This window comes from Myotis yumanensis, unplaced genomic scaffold (genome assembly GCF_028538775.1).
Source record: "Myotis yumanensis isolate MYYU_CA2020_CCGP unplaced genomic scaffold, mMyoYum1.0.hap1 SCAF_1, whole genome shotgun sequence".
Taxonomy (NCBI): domain Eukaryota; kingdom Metazoa; phylum Chordata; class Mammalia; order Chiroptera; family Vespertilionidae; genus Myotis; species Myotis yumanensis.
This window is the reverse complement of record NW_027223752.1, coordinates 210,495,266-210,513,617: the sequence shown is the minus strand read 5'-3', so window position 1 is coordinate 210,513,617 and position 18,352 is coordinate 210,495,266. Positions and strand designations below refer to the sequence as shown.

Below are 18,352 nucleotides of genomic sequence, written 5' to 3'. Positions count from 1 at the left end.
CTAGCACCGAGAAGAATGCTTACATAGTAAGGACTCAATATATATATTAAAAATGTGACTGAATCTTTGAGGAAACCAAAAGATACCTATAACCATAAAACACATATGTGAAGAAAAACTGCCAAATTTATCTCTATCTTGAAGATAAAATGACTATCACACTATATTTGCAAATATTTGTTTATTGGTCTCTCCCCTTTTCTATACTGTACACTTCTTAAAACAAAAGATCAAGTCTTGGTTACTTTGTACCCCAGCTCCTATCAGTGCTCAATACCATATAAGTACTTATTTACTGCTTGTTGAATGACTAAGAGAAATTCAGAAAATATGACCCACAGCAATCCACTGTCTCGTCAGAATATTGTTTCCTTACCCTGCCAGTTTGCTTTATTAATGCTTGATCATGACATGGAGCAGGACACAAGTGACCACATTTCTCCAACACTTTTTGGCAAGGTTGATGACATGGAGGACAAGAGCCAAAGTGACAGCGATGTTTTTCTTGACTTGTATGATGGCAAGTTGGTGGGCGACTAAATCATAAAGTACAATTTTTAAAATTACTTTTGATCATTGAAGAATTATATTTAAAGTGAAATCATCTATTTATATATCTTGTGATTCTATACAGAATAAGAATATACTGTGAATATTAGTATTTTAACACATTAAAGCAAAATTAAAAATATTAACAATATTAAAAATCAATATGAATTTAAATTGGTAAGACACAAATATAAGTTTGTGCAAAGCTTCCTACCAACCTGCAGAGCTCTTTGCACTTGGGTGGTCTTGTGGTACGTTCTCGGCCACAGGGTACTGTCACCTTTGTACTACCGCAATTGCACTTCACATCTACAGTTTCTGGGCAAGGATAGCAACTCCCTGAAAAAAAGGCTGAAAGTTAAAATTTACTTAACTACCCAAATGTCTATCAATAGTAGAAACATCAACAAAAACATGTCCTCAGGTGAGGATTTCAAAAAAAAAAAAAATTATGTGTAAAAATCAAGTAGGTTTTCCTTGGTAAGAAAATTCTAAACTACACATCCAATTTCTTTAATGGCCATTCGACTAGTCAGATTTTTCTACTTAAAGTAAAGGCCAGTGTTTTTAAAAATAGTCTACAATGCTCTATACATATTCTCCTTTCCCCAGCCATCTTTATCGTACCATCTCTCTGATCTAATCTCCTACCATCTGTGCCGTTGAGCACCTCTTCCATGCTCCTTCAGTTCCTTCAAGTGCTCCTGTCTCAGGGCTGCTGCAATCGCTGCTTCCTTGCCTGGAACATTACCCTCCCCTATTGCCACAGGGCTAGATCTCTTACTTCTCAGGTCTTCTCTCAAATGTCATCCTTTCAGAGTCATCCCCTGATCACACTATATAAAATAGTATATACCATCCCCACTGTCACCATTTAAATTTTACTCTAATTTCCTTTCTATATGTGGCACCACTGATATTCTATATGAATTTGATTTTATTTGTATTCTATCTGAGGGAAAGTAAAAATAAAAAAGTTCCATAAGAGCAGGCACTTTGTCAATATGGTTCACTCCTGTAATCCCAGTGCCTGGTACTTAGTAGACAAGGCAAAAAACTTATTGAATAAATTAATGATTAATGCAGAGAATGTTAATGAAATTTAAATTTGGGGCAATGATATGATTATAAAGGAAATAAGATCCTTTTCAGGGTTAATGGAATCTGTCACTTTTCCTAATGGGGAGGCAATGTGGTATAATGGAAATATCATTAAAGTCTGAATTCACATCCTGACCCTGCAACTAGTTCTAAGACCTTGGGCCAATAGTCTCCTGGTCAGTTTCCTTATTATAGTAAACAACAATAGTGCCATATGCTTTGTAAGAGCTCTGAGAGGATTAAGACATTAACTCAGATATCTAACATGCACATAATCCCAAAGGAAAACAGTAGTTTGTCCCAGGTCATAAAGCCACTAAGCGGCAGAGTCCAGACTTGAACCAGGACCTCTTACCCTAAGTCCATGCTCTTACCACTACCTTATACCATCGTTTAGTAAATTACATTTCATACTGACATATTCCAAATGGGTAAAGTTAACTCAGTTTTTAATGTCTAATAACTTAGGCACCCCTGAGACTCCTTCAGAGGGTCTGCAAGATCTCACATACATAGAGTAGAGTTTTCCAGAAGCTATATGACAAGTGATATCAAAAGAGATTGAATGCAGAAGCAGGTCTGTAATTCCAGCCATCTCCTATTAAGTTAGACAGTAAAGACATTTGCAAAAATGTAAAAAATACCATTCTCACTAAATTTTTTTCAGAAAAGTTATTTTTCACAAAAAAAGTTACTGTATTAAGAAGTAATGGGGCTTTATTGTTATTTTTAAATAAAATAATAAATATTATTACATTTTATTTCAACTTAAAATATAATAAATATCAATAGATAAAATCCACACTCACAAAAGCTCTTTGGGTCCCAGAGTGTAAAGAGGTCTTGAGACTAAAAAGTTTAAGAACTACTGGCTTAGGATATATCCAATTCCTTACTAAACTTAATTCCATTAAAATGTCTAAAATTCAAAGTAAAACTGAAAAACCTAAGAACATATTTATTAATTCAAAAATTCTGTGGGGAAGATTGGAAGGAAGGAAACAACATGGTGTTATAAAATACAAAACTTTTATATTCAGAAGACCAGGGCTTAAGTCTTGGCTATATTGGTTTACTAGGTTTTTCCCTGTGTATACGTCACTGAACCCTCTTAACTTTAATCTCCTTCTCCATAAAGTCATGATCTTGGCAACTGCCCTACCTTCTCAGTTATTAAGAGGACAAACTAAGATAATAAATGTGAAAGCTCTCTATCAACCTTTTTTAAAAACACTATGTAAATACAAACATGAAAGTACAGCTACTGTTAAATTTTACCTCTGTGGCAGACAGATGGACACTTATGATTTCTACATCCTAAAGTCCGTCCACAGTTTTGATCACAAGGTGTACAGTTTCCAGGACAACACTGAAGAGAAAGCAATATATAAATAATAGGTCATCTGAAAAGCATGCATAATATAAATGTCATTACTAGGTATTCACAGAACTTGTGGAAAGCAAAAGATACTGTACTTCTTTTCAATATAAGAATAAAAGTAGTCAAGAGTATCAACATTCTTCTGATAAGTAGATATGCCATATTAAGAACTTGTAAGTTTAAATAGAGAATGTCCTAATTTACCAAAATCCAAGATAAATTTTCTTGCATTTCAGTACATTATTCTATGACTTAAAACATTCCCATAATTTTCATTTCTACTTATATATGCAGAGATTGGCAACATTAACCAAAGGAATAAATCTGGTCAAATCTTATAGTCAATTCAGGCAAACAATTGGTCTGATTATTCTAAAAATTTAGTTAAAAAAAACAAAAACAGTTAAATGTATAGATTAGTTTAGCAATTATTTTTAAGCCATGGAATCAGAGATTAACTAAAGGAGAAAAACAGAGATTAGGTTATTTGCTTCTAACTTTTATAACTTCCCTGATTTCCAATCTGTTTGTAAGAAATACACCCGTCTACGACTTGTCCCAATTTTCATTCATGAACAAAAGGCAACTACTTATATTCCACCTTGCTATTCTAACTCCCTCTTTGACTTCTCATATATCCAAACTTTGGAGAGAAAATGCAGACTATAATTGTCTTAAACTTGGGATTGAAACCTACTTTAAGAACAAGTTTCAGTATATAAAAATAGCTCAAAACAAAATATACTTTATTGAAAAGCAATTAAAAGTCAAAACAGTTCACTAAATCAGTCAAATATTTACTGAGATTATGTGCCTATCACTTTGCTAGTGGCAGTGTGCGAAAAGAAATTTTGTGGTCCATGACTTGAATAAGCCTTTAGACACTTCTGTTCCGACCATGGTGGAGTAAACAACAACCAGATTTATACTCCTGCCTTAAACAACTAGGAAATCAGACAAAACATACAGACATGGAAGATATAGATAAGATCCAAACCCAACTCTCAGAAATGAAAAACTATAATGTCTGAGATGAATAAACATAGGATGTGATAAAAAAAAAAAAGGATTAGACAAAGCAGAAGAAAATTAATTCCACAGTATAAGACAAAGCCATATAAACTAAAACACAAATTTTAAAAACTAAAATTAATAAATGGAACATCAGTGAGCTGAGAGACTTCAAGTAGCATAACATACATATTGCAGTCTAGAAGGCAATGGGTAGGGGGAAAACATTTGAAGAAATAAAAACTGAAAATTTCAAAAAATTGATCAAAACTATAAACCTACAGATCTAAGAAATTCAACAACAAAAAATTAATGAAACATGAATAAAGCTATATCAAGGAATACTACAAATTGCTAAAAACTGGTAATAAGAATTTTTTTAAAAATAGCCCAAGGAAAAAAAGATATATTGAAAATAGAAAAACAAAGATAATCATAGCACACACACTTTGTTGGGAAAATGCAAATTAAAAGAGGGTGGAGCAAAAAAACTTTCAAACTAGAATTCCACAGTATAAGCATTTTTCACAAACTAAAGATATTTTACAAAAGCTAAATATATTTTACAAAAATTGAAAGAATGACCAGCACTACAAAAAATGTTAAAGGAAGTCCTTCTCATAGAAAATGAAAGCAGACAGAAACCTAATATAAAAAAAACCTGAAAAACACCAAAAATAATGTTTGATAATCTATAATAATAAAAGCACAACTGCTAATTAGACCGGACAGCCAAATGACCTTCTGGACATCCTTTCGGACATCCTTCCAGATGACCTTCTGGACAAAGCTGGGACTGCGAGAGCCAAGGCAAGCCACTGTGGCTTCGAGGGCTGAGCACCTTGCACGATTTCCGTGCATCTAGTAAATTATAAAAGACTACTTTTTCTTATTTTTTCAATCTCTTTAAAAGATACCTGACTAGTTAGAGCAAAAATAAACATATTATATTTGGGGGTTATAAAATACATGGGTATAAAATGTGTAAGAATCAAATAAAGGATTAAAATAGAATCATTGAAGAGCAACACTCAATAAAATAGAAATAAGAAAAAAGAGAGAAAAGGAATAAACAGATAGGCAAATAAGAAATAAATAGTAAAATGATATTTAAATGCAACCATATTAAAGATCACATTAAATGTAAGTGATCTAAAAAAAATAAATAAATAAATAAAATAAATAAATAAAAAAATAAATGTAAGTGATCTATACCCAAATTAAATAACAAAGATTGTTCTGCTAGGATAACACAATTATCTAAGTGCTGTCTATAAGAAAACCATTTTAAACGTAAAGTATGAATAGGTTAAAAAAGAATGAAAAAGATTTACCATGCTAACACTAAGCAAAAGAAAGTTGAAATCACTATATTTCAATAGGAATCTTACCAGAGATAGAGGTATAATTCATAATAATAAAGAGGACCCCCCCAAAAAAACTGCAAATCTACAAACTCAATAAAATACTCCAGTTGACCATATACTGAACCAAGTGTCTATAAATAAGATTTGAACAATAAAAATTAAACCAGCAAATGCACTATCACTCTTAACATTGCTATGATGTTTTAAAGTCAGGAAACAAAAATCGCTTAAGAAACAAGCTGAGAGAATAATACAAGAGATTAAAAAGTCTCTTGTCATTTAAAAATCTTGGTAAGATTTCCCACTAATATAAACCATTAGGATTAATCTAGGATATGTATTAATACTTCTTATGGGAAGCATAGAATATGCTTGGCTATTTGAGGAACATGTCAAGGTGGTGCTTATCATAGGCCTACAGAGGAAAAATTCAAAAGAATTTTTAAAGCAATGTCCCTAGCTTATTACACATACCTTTCTCTTACACTGATGCTTCTGACAGTCACGCATCTTAACACACTTAGTTTCACAGAGATAAGGTTTATGACATGGCATTCGTTTTGTATGCTTTCCACAGCGACACTGCTTTTCTACTTCCTGGAAGAATCAAATAAATGCTATTAAAACTAACTTTTGTTAACATGATTTCTTTTCACCTTGCCAAATTTTTATAATTACTAAAAAATGAAGGAACCCAGTCAGTGTGGCTCAGTAGCTGAGCGTCAATCTATGAACCAGGAGGTCACAGTTTGATTCCCAGTCAGGCACACACCTAGGTTTCGGGCTTGATCCCCAGTGTGGGTGTGCAGGAGGCAGCCGATCAATGATTCTCTCTCATCATTGATGTTCTATCTCTCTCTCTCCCTCTCCCTTACTCTCTGAAATGAGTTATATATAGAACCACACACACACATATAAATTTTTGAAAAAAATGAAAGAGGAAAGCTTTAAGAGCAAACTTGTATGAAAGGAAGACTTTACCAAAACTAAATCAGAATTTCCTAAAATAGTTGTTTGTATCTTACTTTGTTCCAAAATAGACTTCATATGAATTTTCATTATTAAATTTAGTAGGAATTTAATACTAAATAGTTAAACAATACCACACATTAAAATTGATTACATGTGGTTATACCATGACATGGGCACATCATATTTCAGTAAAGCAAGAAAATTGGATTATCTTGTAAGCTAATTTGTTGACTTGGTAGTATGGTCATAACCAAGGTGACATATATATAATTTAAAAGTCTCAATTAAGCCTAAGCATTCATTTCTTTCCATCATCACTAAGCCTAATTCTTCATTGCTTTGAATGTCTATTGGGAACAAATAACCTCACTTTGGACCATAAAAATAAGAAGTTCAAACTTTAACCAAGCAAAATCAAACAAAAGGTGATTTTTGGACTTGATTGCTGGCATCCTCTCATGCTTCTTCACCATACTCATTAGGTCACTAAACTCATTCAGGTCATCGTATAGGTATTTATAAAACTAAGTAATGGAAAACAATTACAGAACAATCCCATCACACATAACAGAGAGCTCTTAGAATTAATTATTACAGGAGATGACTAACTTGTCTACATGTTTCGCAAGGACCTCGGTGACAACGCTGTGAACATCTATGGACTCCACATTCAAGTAACTTGTCACAACTATCTCCACAAGTTGGCACATCTTCTGTACAAGGCAAAGAGAATTCTAAAAGCAGACAAAAAGTTAATGTTACTAGTAACACACATTATTATGAAGCACTAACAACATGCCATGTTCTTTTGACTCCCTAAAGAACGACAGCCTTTCAGACTATGAATTTTTGCATCTATGTAACTATTAGAAAAATTAACTTTAATAAAAATAATCCCTAATATTTGTGAAGTTAATGTAAAGTTAAACAAAATTTGACATATTACAAGTTACTTCAAGAAGCACATTTATAAGCTATTTCAGAAATACTTATCTGAAGAAATAATGTCATGTAACCTCTATGAAGAATTCCACAATATAGAATTATAAAAACAATTTTCTCTTAATAACCTCACCAGATAAAAGAAAAGAAGTAGATTCAAAAACATAATGAAACTCACCTTCGACATAAACATGACAAGTACTGGCAATAATCTTATGAGCATGTGTGCTGGCATTGGTACAGAGTCTACAGCCCTTCCATGCCTTTAACTCAAAGCAACCAAAACTAAATTCACTTATAGCCCAATACACAATAATGACAACAGCCTGTAATTATTAGGTTTCCTTTATATGTTAGGCACTACACTAACTGTTTTATGAGCATTTTATCATTTAATTCTCACAAACATCTTACAAAGACGGTACCATGATTGACTCCATTTAACATGAGAAAATCAGAGTTCGTGAAGGTGGGATTTGAAGCCAGATATGCCTGATTCCAAAGTCTGAGGTTAAACATGTTATACTGTCTTCTCATCCAAATGTACAGAAATCTAACATTAAATGTGTATAATTATTGAAACTACATTATGAACTCACAGAGAAATCTAATGAGGAAAGTACTCTAGTTAGCATCAAAAATAATCATATCCCATTAAAGGTTTAAAAATAGTCTTACTTGACTTCTGACATGGACAGAATCTTTTCCCAGATCGAGGACATTCTCCACAAGCACCAACATGACAAATTTGCTCACATGTATGATTACCACATGGCAAGGTTTTCCCACATACCTAAAATAAAATGCAATAAGCACTAGTGAAAAACTTAAAAGTTAACAAAAAAGACTTTGTACATTACATAATCCATTTTTTCTTTGTACATAATCCATTTTTCAATCACAAGCCACTTTTTTATGTTCCTCATAATTTGTTTTTCTCTCTTAGGTATCATATATCTATAATAATAAAGTGTAATATGGAGCTAATTAGACTGGATGTCCTTCCGGACAACCTTCCAGACGCAGCAGGGGTTGGCTGAGGCAAGCCAACGAGGCTGCAACTGACCAGCAGGCTGCAGCGGGTGGGCAGGGCCTCCCTCTGCGAGGGAAGCCTGGGTCCCGGGTGCTGGTGCCCCGGTCTGGGTGCCAGAGGGAAGCTGGTGCCGGCAGCCAGGGGAAGGAAGGCCTACTCTTGCACAAATTTTGTGCATCGGGCCTCTAGTAAATACATAAATACACACACATACATACACATATACTAGTATATACACATACATACATATACATGTTTATAGACACATTCCTATGCACCAAAGAGTATATTTTTAAAATATAATACAGGAAAAAAGTATATACAGCTTCATATGGCCATCCACCAAAGATTTCCAAATGGTACTAAAACCATGCCAATTATAGGAAAAACAATCTATAAAATCAATTCTACTTCCTCAATTGGATTAACTCAAGAAGTGAGGACGTGTGTTGTTTAAAGAGAGGGGAAAGGAAGGGAGAAAAAGCTAGCAAGAAAGACAGCATATATATGTATTGAATCCAAAATTCAACAAATAGTTAATTTGAAAAAAAATTACAATATTAAATTGGAAAAGTTTCCTAAAATGTGAATATAATTCATTTAAGTTACTATTCTTCCTTTCATTTTATCCAACTAAATCAAAAGAGCTAAATCCTGATTAGCATTTCTGATATGCTTTCCGTATTCTTTAATGCCCACGCCCTCAAAATGCATGGACACTTACTTGATCACAGTGCCACAGTGGACTTGCACAGCTTCTTTCAGTTACTTGTTTGCCACAGACACACTTTTGCCTACTAACTCTTGGACAGGGCGGACAACTTCCTAAAATCACAATTACAAATTAGCACAGACACATTATAAAGCAATAGAGACTGCTTTCACTTTGGCTAAAAGGTACGGTCTTTCACCTGCATGACAAGGATTTTCACATTTATGTTGTCCACAAAGCAACTTCCGCCCACATGCCTGCTGACAGGACCATTCCTTGGCACTGCATCTACGAGGGATGGGTTTTGCTTTCTTACAGTAACAAGTAGTTGTGACCATCTTTGGACAAGGAGGGCAGGGACCTAGAATCCAATAAAAGGGGGGGGAAATCAGAGGTCAAAGATAACTTTCGATTCCCATACCTATTATTGATTTCTAAAGCTTTCCTTGCTTATACTTCAAAAGACATCCCCTTTCAATATTTCCTTCTATAAACTTAAGTTCTCAATTCAACTTTCACAATTTTTTTTTTTTTTTTTGCCTCAAAGTAATATCCACCCACAAACAATTACAAATGTAATATATAACTTACCTGGATGACAGAGGAGCAAACATTTATGGCCGCAAGGAGGTTTAAATTCTCTTTCACATACTTGGCCACATGAATGAGGCACAAGCCACGGATCTAAAGGTGGATCTTCTACTTTTCCACAATAGCAATAGTACCTACTAGGTGTGTCAGATCGTTTGTACTCAAACCTACATTTTGGACTACAAAGAAGAATTACAGAAGTTAATTTCATTTTTAAAAGTGATACAAGAGACAGGAATATACATACACTTAGCAATATGGTATACTCAATTTGCTTTATGTAAGGCACTCTGCTCCATTTTTATATTAGTGAAAAACAAGATTTTACTAAAATAAATTTCAATCATCTAGAACAGCTTTATCCAATATAATTTCCTGAGGTAATGGAACAGTTCTATACCTGCCAAGTCCAATATAGTAATTATTAAACATATATGGCCAGTGAGCACTTGAAATGTGGCTGATGCGTACAACTGAGAAAGGACAGAACTTTGGTAATTTTAAAAAATGTAAATAACCACAGGTGGCAAGTTGCTAATGTATTAAACAGCATGAATAGCTAGATCCTGGCTTCACCATGTAAGAGTAAAAGAAGTCTGAACACATCATTTTATTTCAACTAACTCTAATATCCTCATTGGTAACATGGGAATACACTCACAAATGACCACGAATTACTTGTACGAAACTATTCTATCTGAAATGTTCTTAAAAACTACATTCTATCACAATTTAATAAATACAGGGTGGGGCAAAAATAGTTCACAATTCTGAGTATGCGAAACACAGTTTATTCTTGAATTAATTATTAGTACATTATTTTCCATACGAACAACTGCAAACCTACTTTTGCTCAATCTCGTATATCAGCTATGGTAACAAGAGGTCTAATGTGGATTCAGGTTTTCTAAATCCTGAATCTTATATAATCTAGGGGCCACTGTTAAGAGAAAGAACATAAAATTACTTACAAAAGTGAATATTATGTGGCACACAGAGACCCTGAAATTTCTGTGTCATTATCTTGACAGTAAATCTACCCTTTTGGTTGCCAGTGTGAGTAAATTTTTATATTGTCTTTATTTAGCAGATTTATAAAATTTTCATTCCCCAACTCTTTCTGGAAATATTACAGAAGTTCAAGATCAAATCATGAATAAACCATCTAATAAAGTAAATGTAGAAAAAAATAATAATATTGAATAATATATACCTACAGTTTTGAGAGATTGGGGGATAAAACTGAAAAGCTTATGATCAAAATGTGTTAGATGACAGTCTTATACAATGTGATATTAATGTATACTAATATGAACTCCGGGAGAGAAGTACCAGAATCATGAAGAATTCCAGTCTTATAGAAAAGAAAGTTTTGCAGGGGAAAAATAAAGTCTGAATAATGGTTTATTAACTAGTGGGAAATAAAAGCCATTACCAAGACCCATATCTTCACAAACGAAATGACTAACTGAAGGCCAAACATGGACACTGAAACTGCCAATAAAGCAACTTATGAGCTAAATTTTAATTTATTTTACAACTTGATATTCCAAAATTAGAAAAATTACCAAGGCCAGGGATAATCTCTCCTTCCAAAATCGTCATCTGTCAGAGAAGATACCAGAAACTGGCTGTCTTTAGCCCACTTCTGGATACAGGGCATGTGAAATATACAGAAACATCCTGAACAACTCCAAACCTAAGACAAAAGTATCAGATGTTAACATATATACAATGATTATTTTTCTTTGATAATTACATAAAAATACTTTAAAATAAGCACCACAGTAAATTATTTTCAAGAGAAAACTACGGATTAAGAAAAATAATTTTGCCCTGACTGGTATGGCTTAGTTTGTTGAGCATTGTCCCATGCTCAGAAAGGTCAAAGGTTCAATTTCCGGACAGGGCACATACCAAAGCTTTGGGTTCGATCCCTGGTCAGGGTGAATACAAGAGGCAATCAATCGATGTTTCTCTCTCTCTCTCTCAAAATCAATTTTAAAAAACATACTTAAAAAAAAGAAATATAATTTTTCCTTCCAGAATAACATATGCAATGTTCTTTAAAGAAAAATATCATTAACCATCCAGATTCATTCAACTAGAAATAACTACAGTGGGGCCTTGACTTACGAGTGTCCCGACTAACAAGTTTTTCCAAGATACGAGATTCTCTCGGCCAATTTTTTGCTTTGAGTTGACAGAGTAATTTGAGTTAACGAACTCCTTAATGAGCTCCATCACAGAACGAATTAAACTCGTAAGTCAAGGCCCCACTGTACTGCTAACACTCTGGTCAGACTCTAATACTTTTTTTCTAATTTTAATTTTTTAAAATCTTTATTGTTGAAAGTATTACATAGATCTCCTTCCCTCCGCCCCCGTCTCTAATATTTTTAAAAATGTGTTTCATATTTTTTAAAAGAAGTCATGCCATACTGACTGATATGTAACTTCATAGCCTTTTCTTTTAATATAGTACAGTAAAGCCTTGGGCAGTGTTTCAAGTATTCCTTAAAGGCTTAAGGAATAAAAGTAATTAATTTTAAAACCTATCAATGCTTTAATACAACTGACAAAAATCAGTTCTCCTTTCATTATAACATTTCTCAACTGTTTAATAAAATCAGACATGTAGTATATTGCATAAACTGGCAACAGCATTTTTTTAAAAAGTCAACTTTTTAGTTGCGTTCTTCCTCAATCATCGACTAAGAAAAGAACTGGGATGTGGGAGTTAGGAGAGGACAAGGTGGTAAAAGAAAAAATGCCAATGAATGGTAAACAGTTGAGCTGATTACAGCTAAGGACCAAAGTTCAGTCCTGCTAGGGACCCTCTGAAGAACCATTTAAAACATACCTAGAACTATCCCCAGCCCCAACCACTAACAGAGAGGAGGCTGGGGTACTCATCTACCAATTCCCTGTGATGGAACGTTGGCCCAAGAGGGATTAACTCCCCTGTGATTCTGCACTACACCCATGCACTGGCCAAGTTGGTTCCCAAGGAGGAAGCATTAACATTAAAAAAACAAACAAACCATACACATACAGAGTGTTTAAGGTAGAACTGTACCCACATGCAGAGACTATACATCCATTGCAGTTGAAATCAGAATAAACCAACCAGATGTGACTCCAAGCACCAAAGGTATCTGCATTTGCTATGCTATCCTATCCAATGTGTTAAGTTTCTGATTCACTCTACGTGATCAAACCATTTTATTTGGCCTTTTTTTCCTCTAGACCAGTGGATCTCAATCTGTGGGTCGCGACCCCTTTGGGGGTCAAACGACCTTTTCACAGGGGTCGCCTAAGACTACTGGAAAACACATATATAATTACATATTGTTGTTGTGATTAATCACTATGCTTTAATTATGTTCAACTTGTAACAATGAAATTGGGGATCACCACAACATGAGGAACTGTTTTAAAGGGTCGCAGCATTAGGAAGGTTGAGAACCACTGCTAGACAATACTGCTGTAATAGCTGTGGATTAATCTAAGGTCTAAATGTCGAGTCTATCATAGTCATCACTTCCCCTTAATTGCTCCATTAACACCCTTTTAAATTTACATATATGTAACTTCCCCCTTAGGCCATCTCATCCCTAAGTACTACATAAGTTATGTCTGAATCCATCTCTCCCCAATGACAACAGTCACTTTCCACCATGGCTTCAACACAAGAAAAGCTCACTAAATAAACTATGGTCACTGCTACGTTCTACTTCCTTGAAGGCATCTTTTTTTCAACCTGCTAAAAGTAATGAAATATAGTCCATTTAAACATTTCAGTATTTGTGAGAATCTCTAAAGTACAAAGATATTAAAAATGCTTTATCACAATGACATGAACATTAAAACTGAAGATACTTGCTTCAACTATATTAATAGTGCTAAATATATTGGATGCTCATTTAGAAGTTTTTTTAAAATTACAGATTTACAAAATAAAGGTCAATAAAAATCCTCAAATGAAGCATTTTTAAACAAAAATAAGCAAAAACATAATAAATGATTAAGTATAAATGCAATGTAAGATATTTTGGGGAGATCCATTAATATAGATAAGGAGAATAACTTACCGCCTGGTTTCTCTTCACTGAAGCAATACAAATTAAGCATGTCATAGCCCCTGCTTGAAAAGCTTCATTTAAATACTGTTTCGTTCGCTCTAATTCACGTACATCTCCATCTTGAAATTTAAAAATTGAAAACTTCATGTTAAGCAACATCTGAAAATAACACAAACTCGCTAATAGCACTACATAGTAGGTGAGAAATGTCTAGCAGTATCAATTGCTCAAAATATAGCTTAAAATTAGAAGTTTAAAAACAGCAACCAGCGAGCTGCCAGAAGGTCACAAAGTGCATGCGTTAAATCTTATATATGTGATTCAAAACCAGTATCTTGGCCCACTCAGAGCATACTTGCTTTATTGTTGTTACAGTGCTTACCAAATCTGGTAGGGGCAGAGCCACAGACAAGAGCAGCAAGATGCGAGTAACAAGGGAAAGCACATCAAAGCAAAGTGAAAGACACTGAATGTCAAAGCTCAACAGAGCCAGGTAGCCTAAATATAAGCACATACATGTATGTGTGTCTGTGTGTGTGTGACACACAGCATTGTTTTAATAAAAACTTACTGAATAAAAATATCCTGAGGTCATTATAGCATAGAGTATAATAACTATTTCTGCTTAAAAAGGAAGCATGAACTTCTTATAAAAAGATTATTAGACTATACTTTCTTAAGCAATTATTGAGCATTTATTTGCTAGGCACTGCACTATTAGTATTCAGTAGGGTTAAATGAGCTACTTTTATTTTCATTCTACCGATGAGAAAACTGAAGCACAGAACAATTAAGTCATCTCAATTTGACACTTAACCACTATGAGCCCCCTTAATCACTGTTATGTTGCAGCAAGGGATTACCACAGGAAGGGCCAAGAAATAACAGGTAAGAGCAAAATGAAAGGCAGAAAAATTAACCAAAGCGCACATGAGACCAAAAGGACAGTGATCTGAGTCACTTTAGTGTAAGAGAAATAAACCTACATACCTTTAGTACAATAAAGACTGTTCAATAGGGGTTGACTGAGTAATCATATAAACTATCATAAGTACAGAACTTATGGCAATAAAATGGTTCAAATCAAAATTTAAGTTACCAAAAAGAAAAATTAAATAAATAGGTTGCTTGGATAATTCTTTACTTTCTAAGATCACCTCAGGAAACACAGGACTTACAAAAACATGCTCTACATAATATAAATATAATTTAGGACAGTAAACAAAATATACATAAAAACAATCCCAAAACTTTAAAATATTGTTAAATTATTAAATACAATTGTATCCTTAGAAGCAGACTTAATAATCATATTCTATGTGCTTATTTTGCTTTTCTCATAGCTGGCTTTAACAAATGTATAACATTTTAAATTATATATAATTTAACAGCTAACACAGAATGAGAACAAGATGAAATAGGCTTTAACAAAATAAATTCTAATCTTATATTTGTAAGATTTCTTCACAAACTGTATTAAAGTTTGGCTGTGACAATACAGTATACTGCCCAAATGTCATGGTGGATAACATGGCATTTAAAGTCATGCATTTTAAAAACATCATCCTGGCAACTAAAGAAAAGTAAGTACAAGGCAGCTGAGACTAAAAGCTAAAGTACCAGTTAAGAGGCAGTGATAGCAGAAAAATTAAAAAATGACCTTGAGCAAGTTACCTAATGTATCTACCTCATTTTTCTCATCTTTAAAATAATAATATTAATATCTACCTCGCAATTACTATGTGGATTTAATTCACATATTAAATAGCTGTAGGGGCCTGAATTAAGGCAATGCTGGTATATGGGAGAAGAGGGGTGGATTCAAGAAATTTAGGAAGTAAAACTCAGCAGGACTTAGTAACATTTAAATTATGCTGCTTTTAAAAGTCGATATTCATGTCAACAGTAAGAAGGAAAGAATGCTGTGTTTGTTGAGATGCCTGACATGGGCAGAGGGGAGGAGTGGTAGTGAATAAAACACACTCATGTCATGTATGTGCCATCCCTGCTCCCAGATTTCTGGTTTTGGTGTGTGACTTGGAAAACTGTGGTGTTACAAATTGAGATAAAGAAAACAAGAGGAGAAATGCTATCTTTCAACATATGCTTGATGCATCCATGGCAAGTAAGATGGGGATACCCATCAGGAAGTTGACCATGCAAGTCTGAAATGTGAGAGAAGAATCACAAAAGAATACAAAGTCTGTGCACAGAGAAAAAGAATGAACTTCTCTGGTCAAGTTCTGATGTCCAATTCACTAACATGAGATGGGAATGCTGGCATATATTGTTCTTAAGTGATCAAATTTCCTTACTTACACAAAGGAACAAGAATCAAATTATTTATGGATGTGACACAAAACAAAGTAAGAAAAACTGTCTTAGTCCCTGAAGATGAAAGCCCGATTAAAAATTAGTAAAACTTATAAATGATAAATGTTTCCTAAACACTACAAAGAAATACTGAGTTGCACCACTGAATTTCCTACTTAAACTCTATCTAGGATGGCTTAAGTGAAGTCCTCTTGAAGCAGGAACCTTCTTAAGGTTACTTTCTATGAAGTCCTCTAGAACAGCGGTCACCAACCTTCTGACCTCACGGACCACCGGTTGCCGACCGCTGCTCTAGAAGTAAGTACCTGCTAACCTTAAGGCTACTCTTGAGCAACTTTTACTTGGCTGAGCCAGACTTCTTAGTCAAGCCTCCTAATCTTAATTCCATAGCAGATATGGTAAATTCCTTGGAAACCTATATGACGATGTGTACCTATCCTCATGTGCCATCAATATACTCAGGCAACTAATGCTGATAATTCACGAAAGAATGCTTCTAATAATGACTTTAAGTATAAAATGTGGAAAGTATAAAACACATTTAAAATAATCTATTTTTACACTTAGTACCAAATCCTCCATAGCAGCACCACTTTGGTCCCCTCTCTGGTAAACAAATATGACTTGAAGAGCAACCCAGATATAAACAACATGTGATGTGACTGTACATGTCAAACCTGAGTACTGTGTTTTAAAAAATGGTGTGAAAGTCAAAAGTTGTAAGATATAAAGAAATAAAGTCATGAAATGAAAATGACTTCAAGACACATTTAACAGGAGAAAAAAAGAGAAAACGGTGAATAGATTTAATGGATTCAAAGTCCTCAAATGCAATCAAATCATAACCAGGAACAACTTGACCCCACTCATCCCACAGAGAGCGGTGGCATCTCCCTCCCAGCATTCTAATGAAATACCAATTAAACACACAGGAGAACGTCTAAGGCTGTACGGGACACTGCCATCCCATCTGCTTTACAGAAAGACCAGTATTATACAGTATAGAACTCAATAGTAAAATGTACAAGCATCAACTCTACAACACAAAAATGCTCATTCTTAAGGTGCAAAAACTATTCCACATGGAGTAAAAGTGTTTTTTAAAAGCCAGGAATATATTTTCAGTAATATCAAAAAGGTCTAAATTTAAAACATCATACAGTACCTGTCTGAGTAGTGTAAGTTATAAATGTGTTAGCAACTATTTTTCCCTGTTTTCCTTCCAAATCTTCATCTCCTTCTTCTTCAGAGGAAGAGCTGAAGTGTTCTTCAACAAGTTTTTTGGCCGCAGCTTGGTTAGCCTTCTTGATTTCCTCAAATTTCCTTTGAGCCATTAGCTCTGCTTAAAAGGAGAAAAAAAAATGAGTCTCATTTCTGCAAACCAATCTCTCAAAAGGCAAGTCCTAAGTACTAATATATCATTTTAAAATATAGATTTAAAAGTCACCTTTGGAGCATTCTATTTTACTAACATCCATGAAAAAACAGTATTCTCAAATTTCTTGTCACACAACAAATGAGAATGCCACAATAAAAACTTTCATGTTTGTAAATTACCCGCTAAAAGCCGCGAATTGTTCTAAAAACAGTGACTGGCCCACCAAAGACTGAACGAGTAATATTCACTGTACTACATTTATGTAATCTGCTCTTTAGAAAGCTCAAGAACTTTTTGCCTGTATTAAAATGTGGTCACAAAACATATATATTTAACATTAATCCAAACAAAATGTTGCTAACACAGAGAATATACTTCTTACAATGTCATTCCAAAAAGAAATGCTAAGTTCTGGGTTATTCTTCCACTATTCTCTTTAGCACTATTTGTACTTCTCATTTTGTTACTGGGTTAAAAAATGCAAAAATAATTAGATTACTTCATAGCGCATTCCCAATGAGTGCAAACTCCTCAAGAGCAAGGACCATGGGAATTTTCCTTAAGCACTGTTAATAAACTCTCATGGACAGCAACCACCTTTTAAGAAAGGAGCCACAAACATACTGAATTGATCTAAATTACTTAGTGCTCATATTGAGAGGATTTTAAATTTACTCATTTAAAATTTTCAATTGGCCCTGGCCCAGGCAGCTCAGTTGGTTACAGCATCATCCTGAAATGCCAAGGTTACAAGCAACCAATGAATGTATAAATAAGTGGAACAATCAATGTTTCTCTCTCTCTCTCTCTCTCTCTCTCTCTCTTCCCCTCCCCTTCCTCTCTCTAAAAAAATCAAATAAAAAATGTTTTTAAATAAAAAATAAATAAATTACTAG

At 34.0% G+C, this 18,352-nt stretch overlaps 1 protein-coding gene across 2 annotated transcripts in view; it reads right to left on the bottom strand.

Annotated features, from left to right (window-relative positions):
* NFXL1 (nuclear transcription factor, X-box binding like 1) overlaps positions 1 to 18,352 on the bottom strand; it is a 39,949-nt gene that overhangs the window by 19,434 nt on the left and 2,163 nt on the right. Inside the window, exons 3-14 of one of the 2 annotated variants that reach the window (XM_070397068.1) lie at positions 17,244 to 17,420; positions 13,754 to 13,863; positions 11,228 to 11,358; positions 9,660 to 9,838; positions 9,268 to 9,429; positions 9,081 to 9,181; positions 8,002 to 8,116; positions 6,991 to 7,115; positions 5,884 to 6,006; positions 2,929 to 3,019; positions 768 to 888; positions 377 to 536 (exon numbers count right to left, since the gene is read on the bottom strand). In XM_070397068.1, the coding sequence (XP_070253169.1) occupies positions 377 to 536; positions 768 to 888; positions 2,929 to 3,019; positions 5,884 to 6,006; positions 6,991 to 7,115; positions 8,002 to 8,116; positions 9,081 to 9,181; positions 9,268 to 9,429; positions 9,660 to 9,838; positions 11,228 to 11,358; positions 13,754 to 13,863; positions 17,244 to 17,420 (1,595 nt within the window). The remainder of the gene's footprint in view (positions 1 to 376; positions 537 to 767; positions 889 to 2,928; positions 3,020 to 5,883; positions 6,007 to 6,990; positions 7,116 to 8,001; positions 8,117 to 9,080; positions 9,182 to 9,267; positions 9,430 to 9,659; positions 9,839 to 11,227; positions 11,359 to 13,753; positions 13,864 to 17,243; positions 17,421 to 18,352) is intronic. The other variant, XM_070397071.1, reaches the window with a different exon arrangement.